We start from the raw sequence: 18738 nt of genomic DNA on the forward strand, positions 1-18738 counted from the left end.
GAAAGCCAGGGAATGCGCGAATCCGCGAGTACTTGGATTACCGAAGTCAACTAACTTTAAAGAAAGATATCGAAAGTTTCCGAGATTCTTGTGACATTCGACGTTTCCCTTACATAAACAGGAAGAGGACTTGGTAAGACAGCTTCTTGAAATGGAGAGCAATGGGCATCCTATTGAGACGAATTAGCTGTCCAAACAAGGTGTCCAAACTTACAATCAAGTTGTCCAAAATAAGAGTCAAATTCACCTCTGGATATCAATTCATTTTTAAACGTTTTAAGACTAATTTTTATAAAAACAAAGACGATAAACAGCTTTCCAAGTTTCTAAACAACCCTTCTGAAAAAAGAGTAACAAAAAAATCAATTGGTATAGAAAATATCGCACTTCAAACTTGGAACATTGATGCTTAAGCACCCTGTCCAAAATTATGACCCCTTACCCTAAGTGTCGCAGAAAAGTTAATACGAGGACCCAGGGGGCTTGTAAGGAAATTTTAAGAGGAGTTCGACACGGATCTGCAAATGGCTTCATGGAGGAGGAATTTGACGTTGGAGAGGAGGACTTGAGGCATTGGGAATGGACAGTCTTGACTCGTTCCCCTGAGCTTTTGGAGTCTTCTGTGGACAACTATCGCATTAGAGCGACCCAGAGGATGAAGAGGGAAATGAAGGATATTGTTCAGCGAGTTCGGGTTTCCAGCGTACCGGACTCTTTATTGGACGCTGTAGCCTGGAGAATGTTTTACCGAATGAGTCTTAACTTATCGGGAAAGTTCAAGGTAAAAGCGTTGTTGAATGAAAGCAAAAGCGGCCAATCGTATATGCATTTCCCCATTAAAATAGCCCACTTTTGCTCTAAGCAACACTTATCAATAACTATTTGTCACACTATTTGTAACAAAACCTTCAGAGGAACAGTGAATCAAGTCCGATTATTTTCTAGAGAGACAATGTAAAACAGGGCGGTTTCAATTTTGGTTTAATCATGCCTTAACTTTGACAGGACTTTCAAAAGTATTTCTAATAGCCATTTCTAAACGGAAAATTTTTGGTTGACCGATTTCATCGAAAATCTCGATGAAACTCAATAAGTTTTAGTTAGAACAAAAAGCGACTGCTTTACAGTGTTTTGTTAACAACACTAGAAGCCTTTCTATAAACAGAACTATTTGTTGTGCACCTCCTATTGAATGCAATAAAATATAGATTCAGAGTCCTATGGTCTTTTTGCATAGTATTTCAAATCTTTATATGTATATATAGCACTTACCTAAAACGATCAGCTTAACTGGTCGAGCATTTTCCGAGTATCCTCTGGCATTTTTAGCCTCACACTGCCACTTGCCATCATCTTCTAGCATAACATTAGTAATTGTTAATCCGCCTCTGGGCTCTCTTATGAAACGATAATCGTTCGTTGGCCGAGAATTTCTGTCCATTGTGTGCACCGTCTGGGGAATGGATGGAAGATACGATGAACCAAAAACTATATATATAGGCATCATGGTATATCTTTGATATAGTGAATATCTCATTCGGTGAGAGAAAGAGCTTTTCATGCACAAGGATGGTAGATCTACAGTCAGTTTTCTGATTGTAAGGGAGTCGTCTATACAATATCAATTGCATTAGGGGTAAGATAGAACTACTGCTTTAATGCCTCATCATTGTTAAATGAATCCTTTCATAACAAATTCCATCAAATTTTCACCTCTGTCACTCCCTGAGGAAATCCAGAGAAAGGAACAATAAAAAAACCAATGTATCAATTAAGTCTTTTGCATTATTCTAGCAAAGAAATTCAATTATAAATTAATTTAAGATTGCGTCATGCACATAAAAGGTGAAACTGTCAAAAAAATGACAGCAGAAAACTGTCAACATTTCAAATTTTTAAACTAACGGCTTTTCTAACGCTTTTTTATTCTGACAACTCTTATCAGCATAGAGTTTCAATTGCAATTACAATGAATATGAATGATAGGAAGTAGAGAAATATATTCCACACTGTCAAATTCGACTTATTGCATAAATCCGTGTGACAGATTTCACAGGAATCGTAGAGCGTGAACATGGCAATATCTGATTCGCAATAATTCGGTCCTCCGCAGCTTCTTATCGTCACATTTTTGTCGTCAACTGAAACAAGAAGTTAACATTTTGGGCACTATTCCAGATCTTTCTGAGACGATGGCAATTGATTGCTCATTTATTACTTGTCTGTGTTGCCGTGTAGCATACATCACGGTAATGCTCGCCGAAGGCAAATTCACAATCCAGGGAATGGGTACGTTTTAGCTGAGCAGGATCTGAACAGGGATGAATGTCATCTCCACTGCAGACATAGCACCTCAAGGAATTCACTGGAATATTCCGATAGAAATGCCAATTAGGAAATTGCCATGAAGACCTTAAAGGCGTCCAAATTACCATTTGAAATTCCAAGACATATTGACACAAGAAGAACTTTCAAATTTCCCATCATTTTCACCATCAAATGAAAAACCGATTATTCAGTATTGAGCTTCCCTCTTCGAATTACCCAAAAACTAATTTTATTCACTGTGATACAGTTTATTATAAATTATTGAGCTTCATGAGATAAGTGATAACACAGAAAATTTATTTGTGAAAATGCTTTTTGTTCGTTGATAAATCACATTTACACATTTTAGCTGTTTAATGTCTATTGCAGTGATTGCTATCGATTGAATTTCATATCTGAAATATTACCGGCTGTTGGTATGGCAGTTAATTAAGTATAATATTGTGTCATTATCACCAAATTATTCCAATTTTCATAATTCACATTGATTAATTCTTGTCACACTTATTTGACTTTATGATAACAAATTATTACTCATTATCAGAAAGTAATTTGCTAATTTTGTCAGATATTAATATTTTCAAATTTGATGAAATGATTTTTAAAAATTCAACACAGAGAAAAACAATGTCAGATTTTTAGCACATACAAGGGGTAAATCATAAGCAATCAGAGTGGCTCGAGTTCACGGTTCCACGAAATCACATAATGAGTTTTCAGAGTTCCTCTTAGGTTACTTAAAAAATTTAAGAGTGCCTTTAATTCTCTTAAAAATATATGAGTCTCCCGGGTTTCCTGAAAAATACAAGAATTTTCGAAGTTTTCGCAAAAAAATAAATGGGTTCACTGAAATAAGGGGTGGCAAAGCGTGCCAGGTTTTGCGGAATTCTCGAACTCGTGACTTAGGTGTCATAAATAATAAGTATTTTCGCATAATTTACCGTTTACCGATACTCAATCGATTTAAAGCGACTTATAAATCACTCAAAACATTCCCCAAAATAGCATAGGAGTAATACAATACAATTGAATGTTTCATAGAAATTACTTATCGGCTACGAATCGGTTTATTACTGGTGCACAACCGCTTTGAACCGATTTATAAATCACTCAAAATATTGCCTAAAATATACCTCAAGAGTAATAATAGAATTTTGAATAAAAATTAGTTATCGATTATGAACCGGGTCATTAGAATTTAAGAAACGATTGCAACCAGTTCAGACTTGTCAAAAATTCCAATACCTTTCCAACGACCCCAAACATAATACCATTCGGTTGAGAAATATGTTCTCTAGAGCCTTTTTAACCTGTGTAAATGATTTGAAAAAGATTTAATTTTACCAAATTTTAGTATCAAGCAAAATTTCGTATTGAAAGAAATTAATGTGAAATACTAAAATATATAAAGAATCTCAGCTAAAAAAAACTAAAAAATGATTCATGTTTGCGGGAGGTAAAATATAAAACAATATAAGTATAGTGGATAGTGGGATAGTTTTACGCATTACTTTCGAAAATACACATTTTTGGGATGATGAGTGATTTTATGTAGGAATTGTGCTACATATTTTTGGACAGCGAATACCCAAGAGAAACTAAAGGAGTTTAATCACTGAGAAAAAAAGAGGGTGCGATTAACTTGTTTTCCTCATAACTTTAACACTTTTTAGGTGTAAAGATATATCAACATTTTTTAATGTTAATTTTACACGTTTTTAAGGATAAAATTAACATGAAAAAGGGTTAATTTTAACCATACTGCACCTAAAAAGGGTAATATTTACACCGATTTCGGATCAATAATGCAGGGTAAAATTAACATTTCAGGAATGTTATTTCAACTTTTTCGGATTTCTCTCAATGATTGCGTGAAACTGCCCAAACCTCCCCTAAACCTTAATAAAACTAAATTATTTTAAATGGAAAAACAAACTTGAAAATGGAATTAAATGTCTGCAAATTTAATTGAAAATTACTGATATCATCTTCAAAAATATAAATAACATCTACAGGTCGTATTTCCCATATAAGATTTTTTTTTTGAAAAATATAAAGGAATGCGTTTTTCATGAATTAGCGTTATAAAAAATTATATTTTGACTGCAAAAAATACTATGGAGTACTCTGTTCCGTGAGAAGTTCAACTGTCAACCTTTATTTAATTCTAAAATACTGTAAAATTCAAATTATTTAAAAAATAGTTTAGAACCAAACTGGAATTTCTTTTTGTTTTAGAGAATGCACTATTGTACTATTCCAATGTAAAAAAAATGAAAATTGGATATCTGATTGATTGATTTTTATTGTCATCTATGTTTTTTTTTATCTCACCCCCCATGCGGCCATCGCCGTCTTAGAGTCGATTACAACTTTTAAGACGGACATTTTTTTAATACATGGCTATTTACATGTGTTTTTTTTGCGTTATCGACTTTTCTTTCTGTTGCTTCTTGTCTCGGATGTTTTCCAAAGTCCTGGCCTCATTGTATTCTAAAACTGCTACGCAGTTGTGACAAGAATCAACACAGAGGAAAGTCGATAATGATGCTATTTTAATGAGAAATGAACATTTTTTAGCACTTACTGTTCTCAAGCGCTCCTGCATTATCGACTTTTCTTTGTCTTGGTTCCTGTCTCGACTATCTGGTGGTTTTAGAACACAGCGAGGATTAGGGAAAAAGTCGAGACAGGAACAACCACAAAGAAAAGTTGATATTGCAGAAGCATTTGAGAACACTAATTTACTAACATAAACATGTTCATTATTCATTAGAGTAGCACCATAAAGCAGAAGTACTTGAAAACAGTCATGTACTAAAAAGTGTTCAGAAGTAAGATCTACTCTTTTTATTTTTTGTTTCCAAGATAGAATACTTTAAAATACTTCTAAGAATTCGCAATTAAGTATTGAAATTAAATAGTTGAATTTATATAAATACAGCTTAATAAATAATTTATTGAACCCTTTGCTTTACGAGTATGCTATAGGGTTATTAAAGAATTAATATTTTATCTGCGTGAGAAAGCTTTTTCTAAAGATGGAAACATTAGATTGAGCCTTGAAATTATTAAATTGCAAATAAATTATCTATTTTTCATTTAAACAAAATAAATTAGAATTGATGCAAATACCTTACAGATTTAGGCATCATTTATTACAAAAACTTTCTTCCAGGATGTAAGAAACGAGTTAAACAAATTTAGAAGAAATAGGACAAAAATACTCATTTTCATATATTTCCATGTTGGCATAAGAATTTCTTCGTGACTTCTAGTGCTATTTTTACTGCTATAAAGTTGTCCATGCAACTGACATTTAAGGTGTTTAATGTTATCATTTCTCAGAAAGTTGCTCATGATAATTTTAAAAAGTTTTCCACTCCTATTTATTGCATTTGACTGTTAGTATCATTTATTTTGAGAGTTGAAATCAAATTTTTGGAGTCATAAAACCCTAAAAGTTTCTCCGAGTGGCTCTGGGTAGAAAAAGTTAAAAACTTAAAATAGCTTTCTGTCTACTGGAACAATTGGTATGGGGGGGCGGTGGAGCTGAAGATGGAATTCATGGGGACAAAATGAGCTTTTAAAGTACAATTTGGTAAGAAGAGAAGTTCTAATTAAGAAAATAAGTCCTTTTGTTAATATATTGAGGACATTCTGGATGCCTCTTCCACTTTCATTCTTCGACAATTTTCACGCCAAATTTCACATTGAATTATTTAATGTTGGTACATACAGAGAGAAAACCTCGAGTCTTTTCACAAAATTTCATACCATTTTATGTAGTCTTATGACTGTCGAAATGTAATATACAATTTCACTATGACGTTACATTTCAATTTGATAAAGTTTCATATTTTGCATTTTGTTCACTTGCCCAGAAATGATGTAAAATCACATGAATTCAAAATGCTCAAGAGTGTAGAAAAGGGATATCCATGGATGTTTACTTCTCCATGAATTTTCATCATAGTTCCTATTTCTCGTTCTGCATTCAGAATCAAATACGAATGGAAAACAATTTAATCGCATATAATCCCAAAAAGTTTTCGATATACACGTGATGGATGAAAGTCCTGAAACTTTTCCTACTCACGTAATTGCTACCAGTGCAAAGAGGAGAGTTTCTTTTACTTGGGAGAAATGTGTACGCAGTACAGAGTCGTGGAAAAAATTGTGAAACAACAAGAGGAAAAATATTTTACGTACAGTGTGTGTTTTTTTTGGACAAAGTTATTGCCTATTAGGGACCTTAGGATCAAAGTACAATCAGGCTGATCCTCGAGAATATTTAGCCTGAAAAAAATTGGCGGTTAAGGATTAAGTAAATGAAATTTATGCACAAGGGACCGCTAATCAAGTATCTTAAGCCCCCAACCCAATAAGAGTTTGAGATAAATGCCAACCAAATTTTATAGGTTAATTTTTCTCGAGGATCTGCCTAAGGGCCTTGACAGACCTGAGGATTAGCCGAGAAACGCCTTAGCATAATTATATTTGAAATAATGGTTAAACTTCATTTCAATCCTTTTCCACTAAGTCGTTTCTCGGCTTATGTTGTAAGTGTGTCAAGGGCATAAGCCTATTTGGGCCCTCATACCAGTTTCAGACCTAAAGGCTTAGCCGTTCGGCTTAACTTCTATAAAACATTTATTATATAAAATTTTTTGAAAAATTTTGACTTATAACTGGATTATTAAAGCCAAATTGTAATAGTCAGTTCTTCTGTCACAAGGACAGTCTTGGAAAAACCACAGAAAGGGGAGCATCGAGCACCGTGTTCAGGGTTCCAGTGAGTGGAGAATTGTTTATATTGAGGTCTAGGGTTGCAAAATAACCTATTAAATTGTCAAAAACTAATAAAATTGGTTGTAATTTAGGATTTTGAGACCTCCGGAAACTATCTGATAGGCTTCAGACCTAAAGATGACTGAAAACTGCTATAATTTTTCAATAAGCAATATTTTTGAGAATTTTTTTTAAGTATTACTGCTCGAACTCCATGGAGAGAGCAGTATATATCCCACGATTTTTTTCACCCCCCAAAATTTCCACCTTCCACCCCCTGAAGACCACTTTCTTCACCAAATCTTTACATTTCAGACGATTTCTGAGAAATGTCGACACGCTGTTTGTCCGTCTGTCCGTCCAGCTGTCGCCAGCTCTAGAGGCCAAACGGTAAGAGATAGCGACTTGAGACCTTCCCGGGACCCCCCCCCCCCATAAGTCGACCCAAGGATCGTTAACATCGTCAAAATGCCCCTCATTGTCCCCACACCCCTCCCCTTCCCCACCAAAACAATGTTTTTTGGGATTGCTCGAAAACGCGTCGTGCGATTTTTTTTTAATTTTCGGATATGTTTTAGAGATTGTTCAGGTGGACATTTTGTTCTTGGACAAAAAAAACCGTTGAATCATTTCTAATAACGGTTTTTCAAGGTCAAAGGTTGAAAAGACACTAGAGAGCGCATTTATGAAGCGAATGGGGTCAAGTTTGGGCTCATTGGAAAGGTCTTGGAATTTCCAAAAAAAAACTGAACCGGTTCCAATCGGTTTTGAATCGGTAATGAACGGGTCCATAACCGATAAATAATTTTTAAATGAAATTCAATTAAATTACTCCAGAGGTATATTTTAGGAAATGTTTTGAGTGATTTATAAGTCGGTTCAAATTGGTTGTGAACCGGTAATGAACCGGTTATTTACCGATAAGTAATTTTTGTTCGAATATAATTTTTATTACTCTTCAAACTATTTTTTAAAATACTTGATTTAGTATATCTTGATAAATCACTGTTTTTATGTTTTCGTTTTTAGAAAAATCAAAACTTTGAGAATTTGGCTAAACTTCTAGTCTGATGGCCTATTTACTCTCTGCTCCTGAAGTAGTTCGAAAAATTATTTTTAAAATATTTAAACATCATGCTAGTAAGGGTTTACAAAAATATTTAATAAATTATTCTGGATAATTTTATTGGATTTTAGGCATTTTCTGGCTAATGTTTAGTACAACTAATTTTCCAAAAGTTGAAGAATTATTCGATGTGTCCTTATTCTATCAACATAAGGCAGGCTATTCCCGAAAATTTAGCCAATTCTGAATTTTTTCAAGTTGAACCTTATAGCAAAACTTTTAGTTTGAAAGCATTACTTAACTATAGAAAAGTGAGTCATCTTTAAAATTTATATATTTGCAATGTTTTCTCTTGTTGTAAAAAGTTTTATATAAAAGAGCACATTGTCATAGAATCGAACCGTATATTCGATAGTCTTAGATTATTTGACCAAATAAGGTAGGGGAAAGTGGGGCAGATTTGAAATTGGGATTTTTCTCCTATGTTTCAGTGGAACTGAGCCATGTAATTTAGCTTTTCAATCTGTTTGTGCAACTAAATTATATCACGATAAGGCTCAATTTTATTTAAAAATGGATGAAAAATTCTAATTTCAACGGTGCCCCACTTCTCCCTACTTGTATATTTTCCCCTAAAAATTCTTATATTGAAAATGTTTGTAAATGTCCAATAATGGAATAGGTCTTCGGCTGAAGAACTAATTAAATCAATATTAGGTGAGATTCTTAACAATCTCACCTACTATAATCCTAACAAAATTTCATGTCCTCCGATCGCGCTCAAACTTGGTCAAAATGTGTTTCGCCACTTCCTGATCACGAATATATGGGGGGCTAAGTTACGTTCCCGGCCGGCCGTCCGGCCGCTCTTTGGACCTTAATAGCTCCTAAACTAAAAAAGATATCGACTTGCGGTTTTCGGCAAAGGTTAAATATCGTATGAAAATTGCAACATGGTGCATTGACCCCCCACCCCCCACCCCTCCTTCCGCCATTTTGAAGACCCCCCTTTTTTTGTTTTCTCAATAGCTCCGCCCCTATGGCATCGACCGGGCTCAAATTTTAGTATGTTATAGCTGGGCCTTAGAGCTTTCCATCAATACCAAACTTAAGGTCCCCCGACCCCCCTGACCCGAGCTATAAGGGTCCAAAAAAAAATTCTTAAAATGGCCATAACTCCGGTTCTAATTGTCAGAATTTAAAAAATGAGGGCTTTTTGGAAAGCTCTCGTGAAATGCCACTTCCCCTTCTAACATCGCAAGTTCATAAAACCACCACTAGGGGCGCTATTATTAAAAAGAAAATTTTTAAATCTTAAAAGTTAAATAACTCAAAAATTCCTTATGCAATCGGGCTGAAATTTTAGTATGTTGTAGCCGTTGATTATACCTATCAAACAAAAAAAACCTTAAGTCGATCCATAACCCCTGACCCGAGCTATAAGGGGTCAAAGTTCGAACATTGACCGGCCTCTATCTCCGGTTCTAATTAACATATCGACATAAATTTTACCTTTTTGGTTTCGTCTCGATGAACACTTTCAGATGGAAGTTCAAAAAGTCACCACAGGTGGCGCTGTGATAGCGTCAAAATTCATCGAAATTCAAAGTAATTTTTCTCAAAAACGGCATTGTGCAAGTTAATGAAATTTTAGTATGTTGTAGTCCAGTCTAAGACGTTTCCAAAATGGTGCGTATGTGCACTGTGGTTTCAATAGAACCGGAGATATGAGGGGTCAAAGTTTACGAGATTCAAAAAATCATATCTCCGGTTCTATGTGACCGATTTTGATGAATGAGGGCTTAAACGAAAGATCTCACCAAATGCTACAACTTTCTAGAATATTTGAACTTCGTGGGACCAACACCAGGGGCGCCACAGTCGAAAAACCAATTTCAATATCACATAACCTCAATTATCTCGACTGTCGCTGAACCGATTTTGATGATTACTTCGACATAATTATAGAGGACATTTGTCTCTACATTTCGTCCATACATCATTTTCCGGTCAGACTACGCTATCACTCCGATTTTGCCGTTTAAGTGTGAAAAAAATGATTTTTTCCATAATAACGCTTTGAAATCACTCAGATGCCAATTTGACTGCCTCTACTCCACCAAGACACTTAAAATATGGTTTTAAATGGAAAGTCCCACAGAATACAACAATTCTTTGATATAGTTGAAGTTCAACAAATGACTACTTGGGGCACTCTGGATGAAAAAACAAGTTAAGAAACAAAAAACCTCGCTTATCTTGGCTTCTGAGTAATCGATGAGTTCAAGTTCTACGACAAAATTATAGAGAACATTCTGGTCTACATTTCACCCATATAACACTTTCCTGTCAGTTCATCCAAATCCTTGATATTTTGGTTTAAATACAAAATTTGTATAATTTCACGAATTTGATTCAAAATAACTGAATGGAGTCTCCCAACTTCAGCTCTAAATCGAATTTGCATGCACTCCGAGTTAGCTCACGTTAAGAATCTCACCTACATAAGCCGGTTAGGATTATCTGTCCCTTTATGTTCATGTCTTGGACTTGAAAGTATGAAAAATTGCTTGTAGAAATACTTATTATACTTAAGATCATTTATAACAATTCTTAATTTTCCGCTTGTTTAAACTGGTTTAAACTGCGTCACAATTCATTGTACATGCCTGTAGATAACAACTATAATAGGAGGAAAACGCTAGTGAAAACCTACATATAAGCTCCAAGTGCTCCAAGGGTTAAATTAAAGTGGTTTCATTGAGTTTTCTCATGTTAGTCCACTACCCAGCTGACTCTTAAAAAACTGTGAAGAGAAATTCTCTTTTTAGCCGAAGACGAAACCGCAAATCGGTACCTTTTTCCCGAACTATGTACTTAAAGCCATTGAAATAACATTTCTACTTTGTATTGCAATTTGTGAAAAGGACTTTTATTTGCATAATGCATGGAAACCATCAGTTGTAAAAATCGTTAATGGGAGAGTAAACGAATCCACTTTGGTTTTTTCCTTGTCTGGCAACAACCATCCGGAAAAGCTACTGGAGAACACTAAAAAGGACGAATAGAAAGCCAACGAAAAAGTAAAAACAGAATAGAATTTGACTAGTCTGTAGCATTTGTCATCGATGTTTTGGCATAGGAAAATTGGAAGAAAATTGAAATCGGTTTTATTTTCGACTGAAGCTCATGTAAACCTCAATGAACGGCCAATTGTTCAATTATGCTATTAGAAGAATGAGAAGAATGACAAAGTAGAATAGATCGTCGATATCTATTCGTTTTGATTATGATTCGAATTGCAATATTCATGGAAGGGTTTGTGAGGCAAAGATAAATTGAACGCATTGAACGTGATTAGTGAAAATTAGAAGCTTAAACAGAGTAAAATAGAATTTAACAAAATCATATAAAAGGTAACCGTGTCAGAGATTTCAGTTTTGCCAAACTTTATATTTGTGTACAAAAACGTCAAATTGGCTTTTAAGTATAATATTATCCCTGATTCGTAATTACTGATTTTTTAGTGCAAAATTATGAATTTTATTGTAATAAATATAATAACTGATATTGAACATTTTATATTCAATCCAATAATTTACTACTAGAAGACCTTTCAATTTCTGTTTTAAACCCAAAATTTATTAAATACAACTAAAGCTAAAAGCATGAGTAAGTTTACATCAATTTAAAATCTGTTTGAAAGGTAGTGAATTAAGAAATATAAGGGAAGAGCACCAGCGATCGACAGTGTTCCTCGGATCGTCAGGTTAATACCACATTGTTGCTCCAACTTAAATGATTTAAAAAAAAATTATTAGCTACTTTTTATCATTTAACTCTCACAAGAATGCAGTGTATTAACTCCGATTTAATTTATAAAACCAATTTTCCTTGAGACACCTGATTAAATTCCTGACGATCCGAGGTACAGAGTGCAAGCTTGCAATTACTCATATTTTTTTATTAATTTATTGTAAAAATAAAAATTTCAAAAGAACAGATATAGCAAAAGGGGTCACTAATGTATCCATTAGCATACATAAAAATACCAAATAGTGTTTTGTGGACTATATTTTCAACTAAATATGGAGCATGTCTCTTAACATTTCGATCCGGGGTACTCTTCCCTTACTCGTTTTTAGTGTTGGCTTGAGATACTAAATTAATTTCCGGATACTTTTGAATTACACGAAGATCCAATTGTGCCTATTAGAGCCTAGTTAGGTTATTGCATATTTTTCAGACAATATTTTTGGAAAAATTTCCAGGTAAGATTGGATAATAACGGTAAAATATCCATTAGGGGGAGATGGGGCTACTTTGAGCTGTGGGGCTACATTTATATACGATTTTTTCACATTCCTCTAAAAGAAACTGGGCTTTAACTTAATGTAATTTAGATAGACATAACAACTGTGGATCTAAATTATGGTAAGGCCCAGCTGCCGTTAGAAATATGCGAAAACATCGCATATCAATGTAGCTCCGCAGCTGGAAATAGCCTCACCTCCCCCTACATCTTAAAAAAAAACCAATAAAATTGTTATTTAGGATTTTGGGACCTTCGGGAGAATAGGGCTAAATATTGAGTCTGACATCTACATGATCGAATTCTGTACACATGAAGAAAAAAGAACACTAGAACACATTAGAATCAATGCACTTTGTGCTATTTATGGCATTGAAAAGGCTCAAAACGCTCAAAACACTTTCTTGGCATTTAAATCAATTAACTATTATATATGACCTTAAAACAATACCAAAAAATCTCTAATATTTAGTAGTTTTGTAGAATATTGTGAGACTGATTTTAGAACATTAATAATTCATGCACTGATTTTAGAGCATTTTAGCATCAAATTAGGGTAGTTTGGTATAAGTTTTAGAGCACTATGGCATTGATTTTAGAGCTTTTTGGAATCAACTTTAGAGCTTTTTGATATAAATTTCAGGGCCTTTTGGTATCAATTTTAGAGCGTTTTGTCATCAAAATTACAGATTTTTGATATTAGTTTTAAATATTTTTGGTTCCAATTTTAGGGTTTTTTGATAAAAATTTTGAAGCATTTTTGATACCAATTTTAAATGCATTTTGATATCAATTTTAGAGCTTTTTGGTATCGAAATTAGAGCTTTTTGGTTTCAATTTGAAAAGCATTTTGATTTTAATTTTAGAGCTTTATGGAAACCAAAATAGAGCTTTTTGGTACCAATTTGAAAGGATTTTCGTATTAATTTTAGAGCTTTTTACTTAAAATTTTAAAACATTTTCGTATTAATATTAGAGCTTTTTCGCATCAGAATTAGAGCTTTTTGGTGTCAATTTTAAAAGTATTTTGGTATCAATTTTAAAAATATTTTGGTATTAATTTAAGAGCTTTTAGTAAAAATTTTAAAGCATTTAGGTATTTATTTTAGAGCTTTTTAGTATCAGAACTAGAGCTTTTTGGTGTTAATTTTAAAATATTTTGGTATTAATTTTAAAAGAATTGTGGTATCAATTTTTTAGAGCTTTTGGCATTAAAAGTAGAGCTTTATGACATCAAAATTAGAGCACTTTGAAATCAATTTTAAAAACATTTTGGTATTAATTTAAAAGCTTTTTGGCATCAAAATTTGAGATTTTTGGTACTAACTTTAAAAGCTTTTTGGTAGCAGTTTTTGAGCATTATGGCATTCATTTTAGATCGTTTTAGCACTAATTTAAGAGATATCTGATTTTTAGTAAATGGCATGGAAGCTAGTGGATTGTTTTACTAAAATCAATGTCAGTACCATAGTTCTATATTTATGTCAAACTATAACAAAATCTTTAGAACTCATAAACTAAATTGAAAAATTGAGTGTTCAAAATCTGTTTCAAAATGTAATAAAATTAATGCCAAAATCTCTGAAAGTTCAGTATAAAATTCACTAGGTTCAATGCATTTTGTTACTAAAATTCAGACTTTTTAAATTCCGGAGCAGATAGATTGATCTAATTTTATGAGATTTTGGCATCTCTACTTTAAAATTTCTGCACTTCTAAAGTGAAACCAAGGCAATGACAAAATTATGGTGCTATTCTGATTAAAAATGAACATTTTTATGTTAGTACTTTACTGTTCTCAAGTGTTTCTGCATTATCGACTTTTCTTTGCGTTGCTTACCTTCTCTACTCTTTTCCCAGTTCTTGCCCTGTTCTAGAACCATGAAACAGTCGTGACAGGAACCAGTCACAAAAGGTCGATAATGCAGAAGCATTTAGAACAGGTCAATACTAAAAATATGTTAATTTTTCATTCAAATAATACCATAATGTACCAAAATATGTTAAAATGAATTTGCTTGGATACGAACACAAAAGCATGTTTTGGTAAAAAACCATTGTTCTTTGTCGTAAAAAATTGAGCAACACTTGTAGGGTAAGTGTGCCAAATTTCGGCATAGTTGCATGCAAGTGCCAAAGTCTCAAGTTTGAAATGTAATATTTTTAATACAAATTGAATTTAATTGTTGCTTTTTTATAAAGAGTGTTTCTTGGAACCTTGTAGACAGTCTATCGTCTTTATTTTCTCTAAATTCATTCTTAATACATTCTAAAATGAATAAAAATGTAGACTTAACTTTGGTGGCCTATTTCGGCCACCTTCATTTTCATAGTTCCTTGCCCTTCCGGAAATCTTCCAATGTCTTTATCCAGGGGGATGACATTAGCTCTGTAAAATGCAACCAGTTTTAGTGTAAATTTCTTCCTGTTTTCGTACACATTTCACGAGATATCTCCAAAACTACGTAGATTGCCAATTTAGGATTTTCGGTTGCGCTTTCGTTATTAAATTCTCTATTATTTTGTATTAGTTATTTATTTGCTAATTCATTCTACAATGACAGAAAACAGCTAAGAAACTCGAAAGTTTTTTCGGCACGCTAGAAACATATGGGAAACATAGAAAACGTCATGCCTCAGTCTTTATCAGATCATCTTGTTCATCGAAGCGACATTTTTGTTATTTTGTGCATTGTATTATTTCTAGAGTATGCAAAAAACTAAAAATTCATTGAAATTTGAGGAACAAAAAATGTGGCCGAAATTGCATGCTGGCCGGAATTCGGCACACTTACCCTACATCTACACTAAATCAAGCTTTATGGTTTGTAGTTTAAATTGAAGGATTTTATTTTAAATAAAACTAAAATTATTATAGTTGAGTGCCAAGAAAATGCTCTAATCAGCTTTTATTTTTGAACATCTTCAACAAGAAGACAATTTGTTGACTTATGGCACGTTAATGCCCTCTCTTTCTCTATATCAACTTCATCGAAGAAATGATCATTTCTTCGCAGTGTAATTGAGCCAAATTATTACACTACACGTGCGTAGTATTTCTAATCCTTACGCATTTCCTACTAAATTTACTGCCAAAATGATAAAGTCTGAAAATCTGTAGGACTTTCATTTTGATGGCTGTTGGCAATTATTCCCTCATTTCCCCAAGAATGTCAAGATCGAAATCACTTTGGCAGTTTATGTGGGATATACGATGAAAATCTTTTGGTATGGGGGTATATGACTTTGGGTGTATGCAATAAAATAGAACAAGAACAAGAACAATAAAATTGCTCTAGTGTGACTTGAAAGTTGACTTTTGTTGGGAAGCTTCCCAAACAATAGTTTCTTGGGTGCAAACTTTTCGTTAGGATTGCGATTAATAAACAAGAGACAAGGAGGATTATGTTTATTACATAGACTCAGGAGAGGGTATCCCAGCTTTTGTTTGGCTTTCGCCATGCGACACCCGGGTTATATTTAGAGAGGCGCAAAAGCTCCCCCATGCCACCAGGAAAACTTTGCAAATTACGAAACAGTGCTGAATGTGTTGATTTGGCAAAAGCTCTTTCTCTCTCTTGTAAATTCTTTGGAATTTTCCTTAGTTAATTTTCACATGGAACTCACCTGTCCATCGCGGGACCAGATGCTGCTGACAATGTCCATGTCCACCTCACAATTGACCTTAACTTCGGAATGTTGTTCAGCGTACACAATGGACACCTCCCCTTGGTGCTCATCGTCAAATGGGCCCCTGATGATGGGCCTGAGAGGCAGAGCTTTGGGCTCATCGCTAAGAAATGCATCAACATTGCGATGATGCATTTTCTCATCAGCCACAACATCAACAACTTCTTCACCGTCATCGCCGGCAATTATGATGATTTGCTCGCCCTCGTCAATGACGCCACCCGCCGCAATGTTCACATCGGGCGGCCGGGGGTGGGCCTGGGTAGTGTTGGGACTATGTGCGCCCGGTGTTGCGGAAATGGTGGCTGTGGTGGTTGTGGTGGCGGAAGAGACGGAAGAGTAAATGGAGCTTGTGCTAATTCTTTCCTTATCACTACTATCACGTTTGTTATCACCGGATGGAGCAGGTGCACCTACGAAAATGGATTATTTCACTTTCTGACTTGGCTCGAAATTAAATTTAGCTTTACACAAAAAATGCATGATAAAAACATGAAATATGACTAAAAATTATTATTTTTTATTTTCATTGAGTTCTATGATTAGTTATAACTTAAATGCTTTTAAAGGACTCACAGAATCAAAGCTCTAACGATAAAAACGCAATTAGGCTTAGAAAAAAATATTTAATAGAATTAAATATTTAAATAGTATTTAATTTATTTAGAAAGAGGAAATTGTAATTTTTGAATGCATTTTTTAGGATGATTTACGCTCCCAATTGGTATTATACAGAAAAAAAATTCGTTAAATTGTTTGTAAATTTTAGTGAAATCCTACTGGGGACTCACAAAATGATCGTAAATCGTATAGGGGAATGTTGGCGTAGTTCGCACAAAGTGAACCTTTAAACAACGCAAATTTTCTCTTTGTTTGCAAAGAGCTAGTTCGTGATTTCTTAGCCATAAGATAGATCATTATTAAGCTCATGAAACGAGATGAGAAATGGAAAGTCAGCTCTTTGCAAACAAAGAGAAAATTCGCATCGTTTGAAGGTTCACTCTGTGCGAACCATGCCTACATTCCCCTAACATACTAAGAAATTCATAAAAGTTTATACTTTTTCACAAACTTTGTTAGTAAACACGATCACTTTACGAACAATTTTAGTGTTTTACAAACATTTGTTCGTGAATGTGTGGAAACAATCAGAAAAATGTTGGTAACATTTTGTAATTTGTTCGCAGAGCTTTGTTAGTTACACAATCAATTACGAATGTTTGTAGTATAAAAAATGCTCGTCATAATTCTGTAAGTTTATTTTTAATTTTTTTGCGGGTTATTGCAATCAGTTATAGCGTTAATTCATTTCTTAGGGGAAAGTACGCTACCTTCGGATGACTAAAGTAAAATTTAAAGTATTTGAAATTTGAAGTATCGGACTAGATATTAAAATTATTATAATGGCTCCGGCACACCTTTTAGATCAGGAAAATTTCATGAACTCGAAATTCGAAACTCTTTCTTTCTCACATGTTTTGCATATGACTATCTCATTTTTTCGCATACCAAATTCGATTGAGCTCAATTGAATTTGGAGTGATGTTTAAGAGAAGAAGAAGAAGAGTGCGAAAGAATGAGAAAGACATGCAAAACATGTGAGAAAGAAAGGGATCCGAAATTCGACTTTATGAAATTTTCTTGATCTAAAAGGTGTGCCGGAGCCACAAGAATTCAAATTCATTAAAAACATATTGAAAAGAATTAAATGTTTCAAGCTTCAAATGTCCGAAAGTAGAGAGCTTTCCCCTAATTCTTCTTCTGCCAATAATACTTCACTTTTAACGTGCACTGAAAAGTAATGGCTGCGACTTTTTGGTCAGTAAAAAATAAAATTTGGTCAATCAAAAATAAACTTTGGTCAGTAAAAAATTAAATTTGGTCAGTAAAAAGTTAAATTTGGTCAGTAAGAAATCAAATACGGTCAGTAAATATGTCTATCTAATATAATATGCATATGTCTATCTCATTCTTTCGCACTCTTCTTTTTTCTTTTAACATTACACTAAATTTAATTTAGCTCAATCGAATTTGGTACGCGAAAGAATGAGATAGTCGTGTGCAAAACATGTGAGAAAGAAAGGGATGCGAATTTCGAATTCATGAAATTTTCCTGATCTAAAAGGTGTGCCGGAGCCATAAAAAAATAAAATTTGGTCAGTATAAAATAAAACTTGGTCAGTAAAAAATCAAATTCGGTCGGGAAAAAATTCAAACTTGGTCGCTAAAAAGTTAAATTTTGTCAGTAAAAAATCAAATTTGGTCAGTGAAAAATCAAAATTGATCAGTAAAAAACAAAGAACTTGGTCAGTAAAAGGTCAAATTTTCTGTGTTTCGGAAAGTTATCTGTATCGCCTGTTGAGGCAAAGACAAATTTTCCGTGCTTTGGGTAGTAATTTGTACCGCCTGTTGAGGCAAAGGGAAATTTTCTGTGCTTTGCAAAGTTATCAGTAGCACCTGTTTAATTTTTGTACAAAATTTTGGAAAGACGAAATATGAAATACGAAATGGTAAAATACGAAATGTACTAAAATACGAAGTTTTCGCAATA

The 18738-nt window shown here is 33.8% G+C and overlaps 1 protein-coding gene across 1 annotated transcript in view; it reads right to left on the reverse strand.

Annotated features, from left to right (window-relative positions):
- LOC129803756 (uncharacterized) overlaps nt 1–18738 on the reverse strand; it is a 391692-nt gene that overhangs the window by 96842 nt on the left and 276112 nt on the right. The window contains exons 4-5 of the mRNA XM_055850537.1: nt 16125–16600; nt 1273–1453 (exon numbers count right to left, since the gene is read on the reverse strand). Coding sequence (XP_055706512.1) covers nt 1273–1453; nt 16125–16600 — 657 coding nt within the window. The remainder of the gene's footprint in view (nt 1–1272; nt 1454–16124; nt 16601–18738) is intronic.

This window comes from Phlebotomus papatasi, chromosome 2 (genome assembly GCF_024763615.1).
Source record: "Phlebotomus papatasi isolate M1 chromosome 2, Ppap_2.1, whole genome shotgun sequence".
NCBI classification, from domain to species: domain Eukaryota; kingdom Metazoa; phylum Arthropoda; class Insecta; order Diptera; family Psychodidae; genus Phlebotomus; species Phlebotomus papatasi.